The sequence below is a fragment of the Eleutherodactylus coqui genome, chromosome 4 (assembly GCF_035609145.1).
Source record: "Eleutherodactylus coqui strain aEleCoq1 chromosome 4, aEleCoq1.hap1, whole genome shotgun sequence".
Taxonomy (NCBI): Eukaryota; Metazoa; Chordata; class Amphibia; order Anura; family Eleutherodactylidae; genus Eleutherodactylus; species Eleutherodactylus coqui.
Genome location: NC_089840.1, coordinates 197,617,536 through 197,635,989, shown reverse-complemented (window position 1 = coordinate 197,635,989; position 18,454 = coordinate 197,617,536). Strand labels below are relative to the sequence as shown.

The following is an 18,454-nucleotide window of genomic DNA, read 5'->3' as shown; positions in this document are numbered from 1 at the left end:
ATAAAGATTTCCTTCATGGTGGTATTATAGATCATAGACCACTAACGTGGAAGGATTGGGAATTTTTTTTTTTAAATAATTGTGTTTGCCTCACTTTTGCCGGGATACTTTTGAGTTGGAGCAGAAGCGCTGCTCTGCCCCTTGTGCAATAGCTGGAGCTCATAATTGCAAGCACAGCTCTCACTTAAATCAATGGGACCCAGCCTGCAATTACAAGCGCAGCTCCTATTGGTTTCAAGGTGTAGCGAAATATTATATATACACACACGGTATACATATTATGTGTACATCAGTACCCGTTTGTACATTACGTAGTCCATGCTTATTGTTCCCGTTTTCCATAAGTAATTTAACTCCTTTTTTCACACAGCACCGTTGAATTACCATCACTTTAAAATAAATGCTACAAGTCTTTTTTTACTTTCAACAGATTATTAGAGGAAAAAATAAGAACCACGCCTCTTCAAACCCTCACTGAAAAATAGGAAACCACTGAAGCATCTGCGCTGATCGGCCGGAGATTTAAAAAGGAAAATACTTCTCAATCAAAAAAAAAAAACAAAACCTTGGGTACGGTCTGTAAGATCTGTCTTTTTTCTTACAGCATTACACCAAAACCCCAACATGCAAAAGGGTATTTTTGTCCTATAAATTTCTTGTTCTGTTTTTTTCCCCTTGCTTCGTCGTAAGAACATGAACTGCTTCATTGGCTTTTGCTGCTATACCAAGTACTTTTTTTTACTTTTGACTTTTCATGCTGAAAAAGCCAATATAAAAACAGAACATGTGTGTGAAAGGATTACATACGTGCAATTCGTAAACTCAGACTGTAGGTTCTAGGTGCCTTAAGACCCATTCACACGCAAAGACAATCTTTCAAACGATTGCATTAAAGGGGTTGTCCCGCGCCGAAACTGTTTTTTTTTTTTTCCAACCCCCCCCCCGTTCGGCGCGAGACAACCCCGATGCAGGGGTTAAAAAAGAACACCGGAGAGTGCTTACCTGAATCCCCGCGCTCCGGTGACTTCTTACTTACCTGCTGAAGATGGCCGCCGGGATCTTCTCCCTCGGTGGACCGCAGGGCTTCTGTGCGGTCCATTGCCGATTCCAGCCTCCTGATTGGCTGGAATCGGCACGTGACTGGGCGGAGCTACACGGAGCCGGCATCCTGCACGAGCGGCCCCATTCAGAAAACAAGACCCGGACTGCGCAAGCGCGGCTAATTTGGCCATTACACGCCGAAAATTAGTCGGCTCCATAGAAACGAGGACGCTCGCAACGGAGCAGGTAAGTGAAAAACTTCTTATAACTTCTGTATGGCTCATAATTAATGCATAATGTACATTACAAAGTGCATTAATATGGCCATACAGAAGTGTATAGACCCACTTGCTGCCGCGGGACAACCCCTTTAAGTGTTAATGGACACTAATGTCCCTTAACACGATCAGCTTTATTTACATGTAAAAAGGGTCTCCAGGAGCTGTTTGCAGAGCACAGCATTTGGTCTGAGCTCTGCATAAAGCTCCATTGTTCTCGCAAGGGCTGTCGGCGGAATACAATGTAATCTCCGACTCCCGTGCAAAACACAGCATGCGGTCCCTGTTATTTCTCTACAGCTGTACGATGGATTTTAAACTCGCCTTAAAAATCAGCCTTCAGCCAAAGAGTGAACGATTGCACTGTTTACATGCAACGATTATCACTCATATGCCATCGTTTGAACGAATTTTGAGCGATAATCGTTGCATGTAAATGGGCCTTTATTTAAGTATCCTCTGACAGGTCATTGAGAAGTAAAAGATTACTATCTGTGAGCTGTTACTTCTTGCACATTACAATTCTACTGAAATCAATGGAACTTCTGTCACTGGAGTTTCCAACATACGAACTTCACAATACAGGAACAGAGATTGGTAAGCAAAAGATACTTACTGAGCAGTCATATCTTTAGGTCCTACAGTCACCATACAATTTCCAGATTCGTTGGCGTATTTTCCTACCAAACTGTGAGCATGAACCCGAGGAGGGTCTGTGTGGGTTACCAAATCTACCTCAATCTTGGCCATTCCAACATAATTAAAGATCTGAAATTAAATATATTGCAAAATTACAAAATGAGCTAAGACACACTGTATACTACTGCACAATACAGCTGCACTAATAGGTGTTTAATAAAATGATTACCATGTTAAACTTTGGCAAAATTACAGTTACTGAAGAGTTTTTTTTGATAACAGGCAAATGGGCCATTTTGGCCACCTGCACACAGCAAGGCCAAATTCCGCATTCAGAAATGCAGCAGCGGACTCCGTCCATGGGAGAAGCGGCGTCCGCGCTAACCTGTTACTTTCATTTTTCATCTGCATTGCGGATGGTCCGCACAGCAAGCCATCGGACATGTGCAGTACAGAATCCGCAACCTTCCCACAATGCAATTGACTTCAATGGAAGCCTGCCGTGCAGGATGTGCACAAAAATGGAGCATGCTGCGAATTTTCCTCTGCTAGCGAAAACCACAATTGGTTTCCTCAAGTGTGTAGGAATCGATCTCCCATAGCATGCTATGGGCGCTATTCACTGCGGATCCGCAGTGAGGATGCACACCGCAGATTCCGCAGCAAACATTCGTCCATGGGCAGGAGCCCTAAATAGTAGCAGTTTTAGTAAAACACCTCGGAATCCAATACCATTCAAATGCTCTTACTTTAACAGTTGGATAGGTTTTCTTTCCCTTCTCACTGGAAGCTCCAGGTAGTCCCCCATGAGAAGGCCCCTCACACACGTAGCGGAACCGAAACCCACGCTGAATAAAGAGAAGAAAAAAAGGTTAGTATAATGCATTAATTATAATGGCCACTAAAACATCAAGGAATATATGCATCTATATCTAACTGTGTACAGGGTAGAAAAACGGGATATGGAGACCCTTGGAAACAGTGAGGGTCAGAGTCCTGACCCCATCTAGCATACTATTGTGACCTGTCTGACATGTCGAAAAATAAAGAGTTTTCTCGGGAAAACGCCTTTAATGTTTAAAGAATGGAAAAACCATGTGAACTACAGTAGCGACTACATTTAAAATGGCTGGTTACACAGATCAATATGCTGTGAAATCTGCTTAACAGAGACCTGAACAAACTAACAATCTGCGTCAATGAAATTTAGTGTGCTTCATTACCAACTGTTAGCATAAAATAAATCATCTCTTGTGACCCCGTGCATCCAATGGGGACTGTGCATGCTGAACAGCAGTGTTCCAGATTAATTTGGATGTTGCCCAACAAACTCTACAAAATACATCCTTAAGTGAGCGTAAATAATTTAAAGGGATTGTACCAAGATTACAAATTATCCTCCTTCTAAAGGATAGGAGAGAACTTTCTGATTGTTCGGGACTCACTGCTGAGACTCCCACCAATCTCAAGAATGGAGGTCCCGTGTCTCGTTCTCCCCCCCCCCCCCCCCCCCCCTGCAGTGACATCAAAGTTAATGGAGCCCTGGCCAAACATGCGCAGTTGGCGCTCTATTCATCTCGATGGGGCTGACAAACATCTGGGTGCTTAACGCTCCGGTATGTCTGAGGTCTCAATGAAAGATAATGAGGTGCCAGTGTTCCCTTCAGTCTCCTTCGCACTGTGGGATATGTAGGAACCCCATAGTGAGGAGGCAGAGGTACACAGCACCCCTGTTCTTGAGATCATTGAGGGTCTCAGCGGTGAGACCTGCACCGATCAGCAGGTTATCTCTTATCCTGTGGATAAGGAGGGGTAAATTGTAATCTTGGAAAAACACCGGAACTATGCTTCCAACTGTAGCTCTAGGAACATTTAGGGCCTTTGTTTGTGCAGGGTAATGGTCTCTTCTCTTAACCTTTAGGACCATACTCTTGACTTAAGCCACTTTTACATAGCACGATTGTTGTGCAAACTGCTTGTTAGATCAAGCGGTTCAAACGATAATTGGGCCGTGTAAATGTATGCAGTTAAAGATCAGCGATAAATCGCTGATCAGATCTTTCATGCAGACCATAAAAATCATTGTTGGTCTGCCGCTGCATCTCCCTGTGTAAACCGTCCTGTGTTAAGGAGCCTGCGCTATATTTCCAACATTCAAATCACATGTTGCAGTCAAAGCTCTGGCCAGTCCAGTATTTGATGCGTTTTATCTAGGGCTAGGGCTTTACTAGCTGTGCTTTACTAGTTGCATCAGCTGTGCTTGTGACCGTACTCGATATGCAAATCTTATGACGGATTCAGCTGAAGGGGCTGAATGATTGGGAGACTACAGTAGGCATTATAAGTGTCATCTTGTGTTGAGTTTGGAGAAATCACTTGTTATATTAGTTGTTTTAAACTATTTAAATTGTTCTCATTTGATTGTCTTTTTGCAATATGCTTTTGGCCTCTGTCAGTATACGAGGAGCCTATAGGTACATTTAACATATGTGCCAGGATCTTTCCTGGCACATACACCAAACATTCAGAAAAATGTAGCATGAAAGGAACCTAAGAGGCCTGTGATGTGTCCTGTGCTACAGGCAGGGGAGAGGGCAGAGACGTCCCCGTACACCAAACCCATGGTTGTCACACCAGCAGGAGAAACACAAGTCACGTGACTGCATGTGAGACCGGCTTACATCCCAGTAAGGGACAGTATATTAGTAAGTAAAACAGAATATAAACAATTTGTACATTAATAAATTTGAAAAAAAATTAACACCCTTTATCTTAGACACATAATGCACTTGCCTGTTTGGGTTGTTCAATGATTGCCAAATATGGACCAGTTTCTGTAATGACACAAAAAGTCAAATAAATGATACTAATATTTGTTTTTCTTCTTCTTTAACACCACAAAACAAATACTTGCAAGCAAATACACTTGCATCAATATGAGATTTTGGTCGAAGAGAAATGCACTATTTTCAATGTGTGTGCGCGTTTCTGGTGCAAAAGGCAGTCCAAGTGATGTGAGTTTTGTCAAACCCCTCAGAAAAAAAAAAAAAAAAAAAAAAGTGCGCCAAAAAAAGTGGCCCATGAATATGTATCAAAAATAAGACATTGGGGTTTTTTTTTCTTAAACGCACATCAAAAGCACTACTGATTATACTAATTTCCTTTGCATCCAGGTCAGTAAAAATGTATATATATGGAATGAATATAGGACTGAAAATACACCCATGTGAATGGTCCTGTTCCTTTAAATTAAACCTGCCAGGTCCTCTGAGCTGCTAGGACTTTTTGTAGCAGGGTATAGAAACAGACATGCTGATTTCAGTGGTCTGTTGCTATACAAATTGGTTTTCTGGTTTTGGCAAATGTTACTTTTGATGCTTTGCAGGGCTGGACAAGAGTGCAGCTCATGTATGTTCATATAGATGCACATTCCCCCTTGCCTGCAGATGCGGATAAGGCCTTCAGGTCCGTCTCTATGCACAGTAATGCCTGGTTTAGACAACGATTCTCAATCAAAAGTTGCTCAAAAGACATCTTTTCAGCAATAATCGTTGCGTGCATTTACAGGGCAAGGTGATCCCTCAAACGGCAGTTTGACTAACAGTTTTGAGCGATCACTTTGCGCTCCGAGCGGGGTATACAGAAGACAGCTGGGGCGCTGCCTTCTGTATACTCCTGCTGTGTTCACGGAGCACATAACTGGTATACAGCTGAGCGCTTTGAGCAGGGTATACAGAAGACAAGCAGGGCAGCTTGTCTTCTACAACCAGCTGTCCTTTTCACAGAGTGCTCAGCTGGTATATAGCTGTGCGCTTTGTGCGGAGTATACAGAACACAGCTGGAGCACTGTGTTCTTCGTACCCCGGCTGTGTTCACGGAGCAGGATACCAAGCTGAAACAATAGTGTCAGCGGTATCCCGCTGTGAACTCCTGATAAGGCTGATCATTCTTTTTTAGCATGCTGAAGGAGAACGATCAGCGACTCGTTAACGAAAACTGCACGATGTCAATGCTGTTAGACCCAACGATAATCACTCAAAAGATGGCTTAGAGAGATTTTTGAGCGAGAATCCTTGTGTCTAAACCAGCCCTAATACAGAAGTTCTGCCCATCAGCATGTCACTATCTGTAGGGGGGGGGGGGGGGGGGGGAGGGGGGGGGAAGAGTGTGTGTGCTGTACATATACGAATATGCATGAGCTTCATTGGCCTCGGCACAAGCTAGGTAGTCCTCTAATTCCATGTACGCACTATTTAGTCCATCAAGAGTGTTCAGTGAAGGGTCTGACAGCTGAAGCCAAGAAAAGTCGGAGACTCAAGTAAAAATTACACCCCAGGAAGTCACCTACTTTAAGCCTTAGAAGCTTAGCTTATGAGCCAAGTAGCTGAAAGATTCCCTTTAAAAATTATGTATGAAGGAGACCCAAACCATGTTCTCTCTCTAATCTGCCATCTTGGAACCAGATACAGACCGTACAATTTCGGGGAAGTAATCCATGTAATTTTTCATATTTAAAAAGGGGGCTATGATCATGATAAACCATCATCAATAATGTTAGATCAGTATGGTTCCCCTGCTAGGGAACCCCATTGGTCAGTCGTTTGAAAAGGCTGCAGTGCAGTGAATGAGTACGGCAGCCTCTTCTCAGCCATGTGTCATCACGTTCATCACTCACATGGCCTGAGAGAAGCTCAGTGGCATTTAAGTGAATGGGATTGAGCTGCTATTTGGGGCAAAGCCACTACAGAATGAACGGCCCTGTGCTTGGTAAGCACTGAAGCGGCTGCTGCACTCACTTCAAGCAGCTGATCGTGGGGTTTTTTTTCGAGCTGCAGACCTCCACTGATCTGATTTTGATGACCTATCCTGAACTCAACGCTTGATCACCGAGCTCTGTCAATGGCTGCAACAGCCTGTAAACCAAAAAACATCATACGGGAGGGTGGTGACTACAGTGCAGGACACAGTGAGGAGCCAAGAGAGTATAGTCTCTTGCTATTTTAACATATGGGCAGCCTATTTACATAGAAGTGAACTAACTGACAACCCCTTAGACTGGGTTCACACAGGGCGGTTTTTCCGTTGCGGTTTTGCCGCAGAAGAAATGCTTCTGCGTCAAAACCGCTTCAAAGGTTAATTTTGGCTTGCGGATTTTCTTGCTGAAAAATCCGCAAGAGTTTTTTCCCGCAGCGTTACTTTTTGCCGCGTATTTTGGTGTGGTTTTGGCTGCGTCCATAGAGGTCTATGGACAAAAAAGCGCTGCGGAAAAGACAGAAGAATGGACATGCTGCATCTTTGAAAAACATGCCGCAATTGCATTTCCGCACTGCGGCTGTGCGGAAAAAATCCGCCCTGTGAGAACAGCTTTTTTGCAAATCTCATTTGTGCTGCATTGCACTGCAAATGCTGCGGTTTTGCCGCAGTGCGGATATGCAACGGCAATCTGCGGCAAAACCGCAGCAAATCCGCCCTGTGTGAACCCAGGCTTACAGTGCTGTATCAGAAAGTTTGTTTTCATGTATTTAGTGTAGAAAAAAAAAGTAGCGGCTGCACAATTCTCTTTGCCAATCTGCAACAATGTATCAGTTGGGAGTCCAGGACTGTACAGTTACCATAAGAAGTGCAGGAACTGTGTGCTGCAGCATGGTGCAATGTATCACAGATATTCCCCCGCATTAATCCGCCTGAGGGGGGGGGGGGAACAAAACACATGTATGCTACACTGGAGGATTAATGCACTACAGCCAGGCCCAATATTATGGCACTGCACAACTTGCAGATTGTACAGACGGGTAATATACTGAGGGGCATAAAGCCTAAACAGGATAGGAGTCAATAAAGAGGACATCCACAATAAGCAATATCTACAGGTATGTCAATTTTAGAACATTACAGTTTCCCGGTTTACACTTACGAATATCTGAATCAGATCCATGGTCTATTAAAAGTGAATAGTTGAAACCATTTTCGTTAGGATCGCCATTGTGAATAACCTGTTTGGGAAGAGATAAAAGCACAGAATAAGTTCAGAAATTAATTAGAAAAACCTCCTTATGCTGCAGTTTCATTCCTGCGCCCCATACGTTAACCGTTTGCGCTTACAATACTTATCGCTTTTGTGCAACATTAGACAGTTTATTAACAGGAACTTTAAAAAAAAAATTTTAACTTGCTCATTCCACTTGCTAACTTTGCACTTTTAGTGGCTAGTAACAAGAAACGATACAACATTGATTCTCAAAACAAACAAACAAACAAAAAACACAAGGCAGCTCTGCTGACGATTATTCCTCTGAGGAGTTCCCCAAGATCCCCATGTACGGCACCGCCAACAGGAAACAACTAGATTTTGTTTTGTAGCTGTGATTCACAGAGGATTGCATAAGTCTGGCTGAATTACAGGAATCGCCAGGGGAAAAACACGAAAGGCTGATTTAGACAGCGACTTTTGCTCAAATATCACTCAAAGGCATCTTTTGAGCGATAATCGTTTTATCTAACTGCACTGACATCGTGCAGTTTTCGTTCTCCCGTCACTGATTGTAGGCTTTCAGCGTGCTGAAAGATCAGCCATCAGGAATTCACAGCGGGATAAAGCTGATATTATTGTTTCAGCTGTATGACGCTTCCTGAAGACAGGCGGGGCATGAAGAACAGAGCTGTATTCGTCATCCCCTGCTCAGAGCGCTTGGTTGTATAACAGTCGGGTGCTCTGAGCAGAGAACAGCTGGATGCAGAGGACAAGCGGCCCTGCTTGTCTTCTGCATCCTCCACTCGGAGCGCTCAGCTGAATAACAGCCAGGCGTTCCAAGCAGAGAACAGCTGGATGCAGAAGACAAGCGGGGGGGGCAGTCACTCTGGGGATGCGTTTTTTTCTGCACGGACGAACTGCAGTACATCCACGTACATCCGCGCGGAAAGTAAAATAAATAAAAATACTGAATCCGTGGTCGCCAGCAAGCATTTAAAAATCATTTCCACACTGACTCAAAGGTCTTCTGCTGCGGAAATCTGTGAGCGGAATCCCCGCGTGTCGTGAACATGAGGCCTACACAGGAGTTGCTCAATCTATGAACGACTCCTGTACTGTGAATGGAGGCGAGCGGCCAGAAACGATCTCGGGCAGCTCCGCCTATAGAACAACTTTCTCTCCTTTTTAAAAGCCCTTTTTACACTGCATGATTATCAAGTGGATCCAGTGGTTTGCATGATAATTGTGCATGCAGTGAAAGTACGCCCAGTGATAATTGCTGATCGGATCTTTCATGCAGACCATGAAGTGATTGTTGGTTTGTCGCTGTGTCGTTCATCTATGAACCAACGGCCTGTTTACTGGGAATGGGGGCAAGCAGGCCACCACTTCATATATATTGCTACAGTTCTGCATACTTTAAGTGACCTTGTGGATCCTCACTAACTGAGAGAAATGAAAATCCATTTCAGGATTAAATCTGGCCATACATTAGGGATTTCACACAGCAGTTTTGTGCACAACAGTGGGGAACTCTCCTATTTAACCCTTACCCAACATTTGACTTACACCTCTGGGAGTAGCATGCTCGGGTCCGTGTGCTGTCCATGGTAATTCACGGACAGTAAAAGCACCCATTATAGCCTATGGGGATCTATGCAGAATACAGTTTTTCTAATGGATTGGTGGTCTGCGTGAAAAAAAAAAGAAACTCATCATATAGCCTATTCTTGTCCGTATCATGGACAATAATTCATGAAAATGAATGTAAATGGGTGGGATGAGATTGTGGGGTGCAGAGTAGCTGTAATGCCTTATGACACATAACACACTGCAATACCAGTGATTGAGCCAGCTAGTGGGGTAAAAACACCTTTACTCATCATTCAAAATATCTAAATAATAAGAAACATACATTGATATAACTATGTAATAAAAGTAAAAGCACAAAAATAAAGCCAGAATTGCTACTTTTTTGGTCACCTCATCTCTACCAAAAAATTAGATAAATTGTTCGTTGGATGTATGCCAAAACAGTACCAATAAAAACCACAGCTGGCCTGAGCATGAGCAACACAAATGTAAAAAAAAAGTGTTACGGATCTCAGAATAGAGCGAGACAAAGAAAGTTTACACTTTATTTTAAAGTTCTTTGTTTTGTAAAATAGTAAAACTACATAAATTTCACATCACCCTAAATCGCACCGACCCACATAATAAAGCGTGTCATTTATACTGCGAAATGAATGCTGAAAAAACTACTTTTTAAAAAGTTTTGGCTCATGGAAGATAGGGATGAAAAAAACACGAAAACTAAAACTGGCTTCAATGGGAAGGGATTAAATGGATTGTTAGATGCCATAACAGCTTACAGTCCTGCCTTTTTGGTTTGCACATGGTTCAGCACATGCGCAGGTCACTGCCAGAGCTTTCAGCACACATTCATATGCCAGGGCCATGGAGAAACTAAATCTGGTAGATATTAGACTTTTTAACGTGATTAGTTACATACGGCATTTGGTCCTAGGTTTTACACCCGTGCCACTGTAAATATACAGCGCAAATTAAAGCTCCCGCAATCTGAGAAGACAGAAGAGGGTTAGAACTGCTTCTGCCTTTTCTTTTGCAGCCTGCATAGAGTTCAATCCGCTATAAACTCACCAAACCAGGATTATTGTGAACATGTATATAATCCGAGCATCGGTGTCCTAATCTATACTACTAAGGCCATGTTTACATCTGTGAGGGGGTTACCCTTTTTCTGCCCAGTTATGGGAACACGAAAGAGGAATCGCCTGGCCAAAGGGATCAGTTCTATCGGAACAGAATGGTGCTGAATTGACCCCACTGACCAGAATGGAATCTGTCTGTTTCAGCTGAGCATTTCATCGGTCGAAGAAGTCCTGCATGCAGAACATTTTCTTACGGTATTTCATGCCTGATCTGTGATGCAGCCTCCGAACTCGGATGTGAACATAGCCTTAAAGGGACTCTGTCACGTTCCCACAGCAGGATAAACTAAGTTATGGTGCTGTTATGGGAGGTGATAGGGAGCCGGGTGAGGCATTTTTTATACTCATCTACTCCCGCACTCCAACACCATCACCCTTTAAAGAGCGGAGTCACTTGCACGGTGCTAGAAGGTCTGACTCTTTTCAGAGTCCCTTACGAGTGTTTCTTCCATAAACTTGTATAGCGGGTGAATATAGCAAATACATCACCCGGCTCCCAATCATGTCCCCTAAAAGCACCATATCTTAGTTTATGGTGCTTGTGGTGATGTGACAGGGTCCCTTTAATTCTATTTTTGTTCTACATTAACCAACAGTCTTGGAGATCCCTTGCAGAGGTAAAGCTTGGTGCTTACAGACTCTTATTAGAGTATATGCATGGTTGTATAAGAACACACAAGTAGCTGTGGTGCAGATCAACGCCACCTGGGCTTCCAAGATCTTAAAGGGATTTCAGGTTTTATGGTAATAAATAGAGATGAGCGAGCGTACTCGGAAAAGCACTACTCGCTCGAGTAATTTGCTTTATCCGAGTATCGCAGTGCTCGTCCCTGAAGATTCGGGTGCCGCTGCGGCTGACAAGTGAGTCGCAGCGGGGAGCAGGGGAGAGCGGGCGGGAGAGAAAGATCTTACCTCCGTTCCTCCCCGCTCTCCCCTGCAGCTCCCCGCCGGCACCCGAATCTTCAGACCCGAGCACAGCGATACTCGGATAAAGCAAATTACTCGAGCGAGTAGTGCTTTTCCGAGTACGCTCGCTCATCCCTAGTAATAAAGCCTACTTATTTTAGAACACAAAGTTTTTGTAATCTATTCCTTCACTGACAGCAAGCATACACCTTACTATAGTGAGAGATGAGCCCCTTAAAGAGTAAACTTTACAAGCGAAGGCCAGAACTTTTAGAATAGATTTTGTTACAGAAAACCGCTTCTTGCTCCACTCACCAGCCGCATCTCCTCCTCTCCATTGCCCAGTTCACTCTCTCCAAATTTACTGCTAAAACCCATACAGACAGATGGGGTTACAGTTGCACTCCATAGAAGTCTATGGAAAAGAAGGTGCTACTAGAGGGAGATAGAGGTAGAGAGATGCTGCGGGTGCTAGTAAGTGTTTTATCACATCCCATAGCTGTATCCATAGCTATACTGCTCAGTACTGCTGCGTAATTCCGTTGTGACTAACTCAAGCAGTATACTTGCTCAGATATTACAGAACTACCCTGTTTCCCCCAAAATAAGACGAGTCTTATATTAATTTTTGCTCCCAAATATGCGCTTAGTCTTATTTTCAGGGGGTGTCTTATTTCGCCACGGCAAATCCGTCTGTGGCCGCTAATCCCTCAATTGGCCCGCTTTGTGGACGAAATTTCTCAGAAATATCGTCCACATGGGACAGCAAATCTGTCACGGCAAAGCTGGGAGAAGCCGGTGTTGTGGTGAGGATTCACCGGCCACAGAAAAGGAAAAGCGTGCAGCCAGGTCGCTTCAAAACAAGCGGCTGTGTGCCGTGGGTTTTGAAGCAGCGCTTTCCCGGCGGAAATCTCGCTGTTTATCGCTGTGGCCAAACTGTTGAGATTTCCGCTGGAAATACGCTCTGTGAGAACCCAGCCTGAAGAATCACACACAGGTTGCCTGACTCACACACAGAGCCATAAAAAAATAAGGGCTGTAAAGTAATGTACCTGTCTGCAGACAGAAGTTCCTGTACCACTTGTAAGCAGGAATGGTATTGCAGCTTCCGGCCACCAGGGGGAGCTCATCACAGCAGACATGTACAGCAGGAACAGAACGTACAGTATTGGTTTTTCCAGCCAGCAAGGGGAGCTCACAACAGCACACTCTTACAGCACAGCAGGGACAGGATAACAGCAGACTGTCTGCAGATCTACCTATACATCTGGAGGCAGGAGACAACGGCAATGGCAGCAAGGGACAGGCCTCTTGACTTGCCTGCACACTTTACTATGCCCTACTATCGGGGGGGGGGGGGGGCTTATATTTGGGACTTCTGCAAATTTCAGGGGGTGCCTTATTTTTGGGGAAACACGGTATATTAGGAAAAGTATTTTAAAAGTGACCGTATTTGACGCTTTGTATTAAAATACCCTTGCAAGTGCTGTTAAACGTTATTTAAGTCAAAAAATCCAGTGACTAACAGTTTTGCAATTACCCTGCTGTCCTTCATATCACCGCTGCTTCTGCCGTGCACCACAAAGAGCTATGCTGCCATGTACGGGACACTTCATTACAGCAAGTCCCATGGCCACTTTGGGCTCAGCTCAGGAGCTGTCCTGTCTGACAGCTAGAGAGGGTGTTATTCCTCATGTAAGTCAGCAGGGGTCTAGTGACTTCTGGACAGTGCCAAGTAGGTGCAATGAAACTAAAGCCACCACACACACACACTTTTTGAACGCCACGCTAAACACCTCAATTGATTTCAATGGGGTTTCGCAGACTAGCAATTGCATGCTATCTGCTCTTTTAGTGCTTTTTAATGCACCTCATCACCAGTTGTAAAAACCCGTCAAACGCTTTAGAAAACGCAGCATTTTACCAGGCCATATGATGCTTTCTTGGACAATTTAGTATGCAAATAGGAGATAGAATAATGCCTCTGCAGCGCCACCTGTTGGAAGGTAGCTTACCTGGAAGGATGCTCTCACACAGGTGTTAGCGAAACGCAGTGTTCAAAATCACTGCGTTTTACAGCAATTTCAAACTGCGTTTTTGAATGCATTGTACAGCGTTCAACAGAGTTTTTAACGCACCCCACCATTGTGATGGGTGATGAGGTGCGTTACAAAGCACGAAATACAGCAGATAGCGCTCATAAATCGCGGTGTACTCCAACGCTAGTCTGTGAGGCCCCATTGAAATCAATTGGAGAGATGTACAGAGTTTAGCACGGAGTTTGAAACGCCACACTGAACGCTGTGAATGCGGGCTGTCAATGTCCAACCTTGCAACAAAACTAAGGGTATAAACCAAACCAGAAACTTCTCTATAAGGAAACGCTCCCCTCATGTGCAGGAGGAGGTTTGGGGTTCTTGCGCCCCTTTACTGCACAATAGGGTTGCGATTGGCTGGGTGACATGGATCAGGGGACAAACAGCAGTGGCTCAAAACAGTCAACGTTCATGTAGTTTGCTACAATTGTGAAATATGTTCAGAGGACTCTCCTATACACGGAAAACCGCACGATCCACGGTCCTGCGCAATTATTTTCAGCGAAGGATTGCAGGTCTTCCACAGTGGAAATCAGCACACAGAATCTGCCCCGTTGGTGTGACCCGGCCCAAGCCCCTGTGCTGGTTGTCAGCTTCCAGATAGAATACAGGAACAAACAGCAGAAAGAGGTTGAAAACAGGAATTTCCCCTTACAATTTGGAAGAGATCTGCTGTTCGTTTACGGTATAGTTGGGCATTCGCAGGGACTCTCCATGCTGTTGTATGGGAGATATGAGAAGAGCCCAGTGAGCGAGGGATTGACATGTACGTGCGATGTGGGAAAACCCCTTTAACAACTTTCCTTCTATAAAGCTGGAAACCCCCATTTAATACAAATATTGCCACAGTAATGATCACCAATAAGGTGCCCAAGTGTGAGCTACAATGTAACAAACAGCTTGTGGCTGAGACTCCGCCCAGCAGCGGCAGCCAATGGCAGCATGATAAGACTGCACAACTAAACTACATACCCAGGACTGAAATGGCACACGTGTATCAGAACAGCAACGCTTCTTACAGCGCTAAGTGCAACGCTTTCAGCACCACGCTAATCACGGTACAGCGCTCCTATTGTTCTCAATGGGACCGCTCACACAGCTGCTGTCAGCCGCTCGAACGCAGCGCATTTCAGCACCGCGATTTTCGAGCAGAGTATGTTTTATCATTCAATGAATGGCTGTGATTGGTGCATCAAACACTGGAATGACTGGCTGTGATTGGTGCACTGAGCACTGGCTCTGATTGGTTGTCGAGCACTGGCTCAGCCAATCAGAGCAATATCTTGCTGGAGCCAGGGCCTTCAATCCCGGTTACCAGCAACAGATGCTCTGTTGGTGCTAACAAGCCTGCAGAGCCGGAGAGTAGCGGGAGGGACCCGGACGGCGCCTGCTAGGTGAGTATTGCATTCTTGGCTGCATTTTCAGCTGTACTGAAAACAAAGCCAAAACGCTACAGAAACCTCAGAAAACGCAGCATTGAAAAAAAAAGCACAGCATTTTTGCTAATGCCTGTCTGAGGAAGGCCTAAGGGTGGCTCCACACCTGCGCGGAACCCTCCGGTCGGAGGATCCACCGCAGATCGGCTATAAATACCAGAAGAGAGAGCGCTGCATGCAGTACTTCTTCCAATGCCCAAAGGCCAGCCAGGTGAGCAGAAACCAAGCTGACTGCGTTCTAGTCAGGGGGCCCATTCAGCACTCTGCGGGTCCATCCTGAGCCGTTTGGCCTCGAGGATTCCCCTTTTCTGCTCCTCAAACGGAGCAGGAACCCCGATCTCAGGTGTGGAGCCACACTAAACCTCTCAACAACAACAAGTAAGACGTGGTACTCGCCCATCCTCACCCTGACAGTCCAGCACTGTAGACCCATGATTCTCCACCTCTGTGGCGACAAGTTCCTTTTAAAGTGGTCATCCCACCAAAACCCAATTCTTCACAGTATAGGGGGGTCCAGCTGTTAGATCAACTCCCCCCGAGTCCCCGGGAGATTGGATTGGGGGTAGCAATGTGTAACTATTCACAGTCTATGAGGACAACCAGGAGCTGCACTCTTATCTCAATCAGCCCCATACAAGTAAGGCTACATGCGGGATCCGACCCTGTGGCCAGCCCGTGACCCCCTGTACCGATCCGCAGTCCTTATTCTGAACTGCGGATGTGCCGGCTGTTGCACGGAGGCACATGCGCAGTACAGATGATGCAGCGTCGTTGCTAGTCAATGATGTGGATTCAACAATGAGCATTGCGGAAGGGCCGTAGGTCGGATGGCTATTATTGACTTCAATGGAAGCCATCCACACGGAATCCGCCTAGAAATACAGCATGATGTGATTTTTTTCTCCGCAAGCACAAAATCGCAGTTGATTTCCGCTCGTGGGCAGGAACATAATGCTTTTCTATAGCATGCTATGGGCGGTATTTGCTGCGGAATCCGGAGGCCGATGCCCGCTCTGGATTCCGCAATGCAGATCCGCCCGTGTGCAGCTGGTTTAATGTAGCGGTGGTCACTGCATTCACCTGGTGGACTCGGGGTCCGCAGTCTTGTGGACCCCAGCAGTCAGATTCCCGGTGATAAAACACTTGTCGCCTATCCTGTAAGAATGTGTGTATACATAGCAGCGCTGCGTCACGCGAGTCACAGCAAGCGCCGCACTGCCAGCATTCCACGGATTACTGCAGACCCCCGGAAGCACCCGAAGGGGGGACTATACATGTCATTTACCCATAGAATACAGGTATTAGTGCATCTTGATGCCACCAGGAAGTCCTGTTTGAGTCAAGATTGACAGAGGGGTGACGCTCCCTGATGCTGATTGGCTGAGCTGCAGCCTTGCCTACAGGTCCTGGCAGCCCACTAATGTGAAGATGCAGGTGGAAGACTGAACTTTGCAAGGGTGCCTGCAGCTGTTTACATGTATGTACCATGCTGTGGCTGCCACCTGAAAGGCCGTTTCCCTGGCGCTGCTTAAGAACACAGCACCGTGCTCTGTGTTGAAGAGCAGAGCGGGGTTCCATGCGCATTTGCGCCACGTAAAAAACGTCTGTTCCCTGGCGCCGGGTTAGAAGACACCACCCCACTCTGTGTAGAACAGCACAGCGGGGTGGGCATGACAGACGGCACAGTGCCCTCAAGCGCCGCAGAAGGCGCTTTACTTCCCCCGGCGTTCGGCTGCAGGGAGGACACAGCGGTAGAGCGGGGGGGGGGGGGTGTAACTGTGTGACGGCGTGCAGGCACAGCAGGGACACTGCAGCGCTGCGCCACGCTGCCTCTGATCCCTCCTGGCAACAGTGCTTCAGGAGAGCAGGGAAGCTAGTGCCACGCCAGACTGGAAGGATGACACTTCGGAGGCCACAGTGGCACAGACAAGGTAGAAGAGCCGGTAAGCACAGCTTTCACAGCTTCCAGAACCTTCCTTCCTTGCGCCAATCGGGAGCTGGGGGTGTGACAGGGGCGTTTCTCCTGTCAAACCCCTTGCTTCCGGTGGCGTCAAGATACACTAATACCTAGAATACATATAGTCCGCACTGAAGCTTGTACATACGTTGCGTATTCACGGAACGAAATACGCATACTCCCGTGTGAAATAGCGCCAATTGTCACAGGTTACACGCGCCGCACGGAGGGAGATTTACGAAAATCAATTCAAATACGAAATCCTGCTGACCAATGAGGTTTCAGCATTACCGGGCTTTTTGTTTGTATTTCCTGCGCCGGGGCCTAACAATGACGCGAGTCCCCGCAGCCCCGTATACAATGGTAATCGTGAGTGGGCTGCGTGTCGCACACCTGCATTGGCGGTCCGCGCGGTAAAATAGTGCATGCTGCGATCTTTCTTCCGCTTGCGGAACCTGCCATTCATTTCTTTGAATGTGAAGGAAGGTTTGAAAATTCACGCCCTTCAATGCACTTTACCGCGGATCGCCCGTGCGGACGGCGATAGGAGAATCCACAATCCAGATCCGCTCGTGTGAGAATGCATTTTAGTAATTTTTCCTCTGGTGCAAAATCTCTGCTGCGTAATTGTGTTTGCGGATCGGAATTTTAAAAAGTTGCAACGTACGAGCGGCGTTTTCTGCGCATTTCCACAGGAGAGTTTACCGACGCGATAATATAGAGCAGAGGGAAAAAACGTAGGGAAGTAAAAGAAAAAAAAAAAAAAACAGCCGGGAAAAGCACCACGAAATCCACCATAAACGTAAACCGTCTTGAAATCAGGTAATCAACCACCATGCGGAAATTCCGCGGCGTCTCAGTCCCGCGAACATAACCGTATATAGACGATACGTAGTATTCTGCACGTGAAAAGCGAATAGATAAGAAATATGGCGCAAGCAGCAGTCAGGAGACCCCAGCGAGCCCTGACAGGGTGTATACATGGAAGTGAAGCCCCACAACTTGCTGGGACCCGTAGTGCCACAACTTGCTGGGACTTGTAGTCCCACAACCCCCTGCTAGAAGTGACCCCAACAAGGATACATAACTCCCCAGTACTCACAGGGTCATAGGGCTCCATCTTAAAGACAGCCATGAGGTCCGGCCGGTGCTATGAGGCGGCTGACAGAGGCTTTAGCTCGGTGTGACGGCGTGTGAGGAGAACGACAGGGGAAAACCGGACGAGCGGGCGGGCTGACGGACGAGCAGGCGGGCGGGGAAGGACCAGGAAAGTTCACAGCCCCAGGAAAGTCCCTAAAATACCAGCGTGACGTCACCTCGCGTCACATGACCCTGCCGGCCCCGCCCACCAGGAAGCTGACGGCCGCCGAGCCCCTTGCTGGGGGCATATTTGTAGTA

At 46.2% G+C, this 18,454-nt stretch overlaps 1 protein-coding gene across 1 annotated transcript in view; it reads right to left on the bottom strand.

The window, feature by feature from the left end:
* Nucleotides 1-18,363, bottom strand: part of NFKB2 (nuclear factor kappa B subunit 2) — a 60,704-nt gene extending 42,341 nt beyond the window's left edge. The window contains exons 1-5 of the mRNA XM_066600537.1: nucleotides 18,159-18,363; nucleotides 7,873-7,951; nucleotides 4,752-4,792; nucleotides 2,708-2,806; nucleotides 1,936-2,087 (exon numbers count right to left, since the gene is read on the bottom strand). Coding sequence (XP_066456634.1) covers nucleotides 1,936-2,087; nucleotides 2,708-2,806; nucleotides 4,752-4,792; nucleotides 7,873-7,951; nucleotides 18,159-18,191 — 404 coding nt within the window. The 5' untranslated portion in view covers nucleotides 18,192-18,363. The remainder of the gene's footprint in view (nucleotides 1-1,935; nucleotides 2,088-2,707; nucleotides 2,807-4,751; nucleotides 4,793-7,872; nucleotides 7,952-18,158) is intronic.
* Between the last annotated feature and the right edge of the window lie 91 nt (nucleotides 18,364-18,454).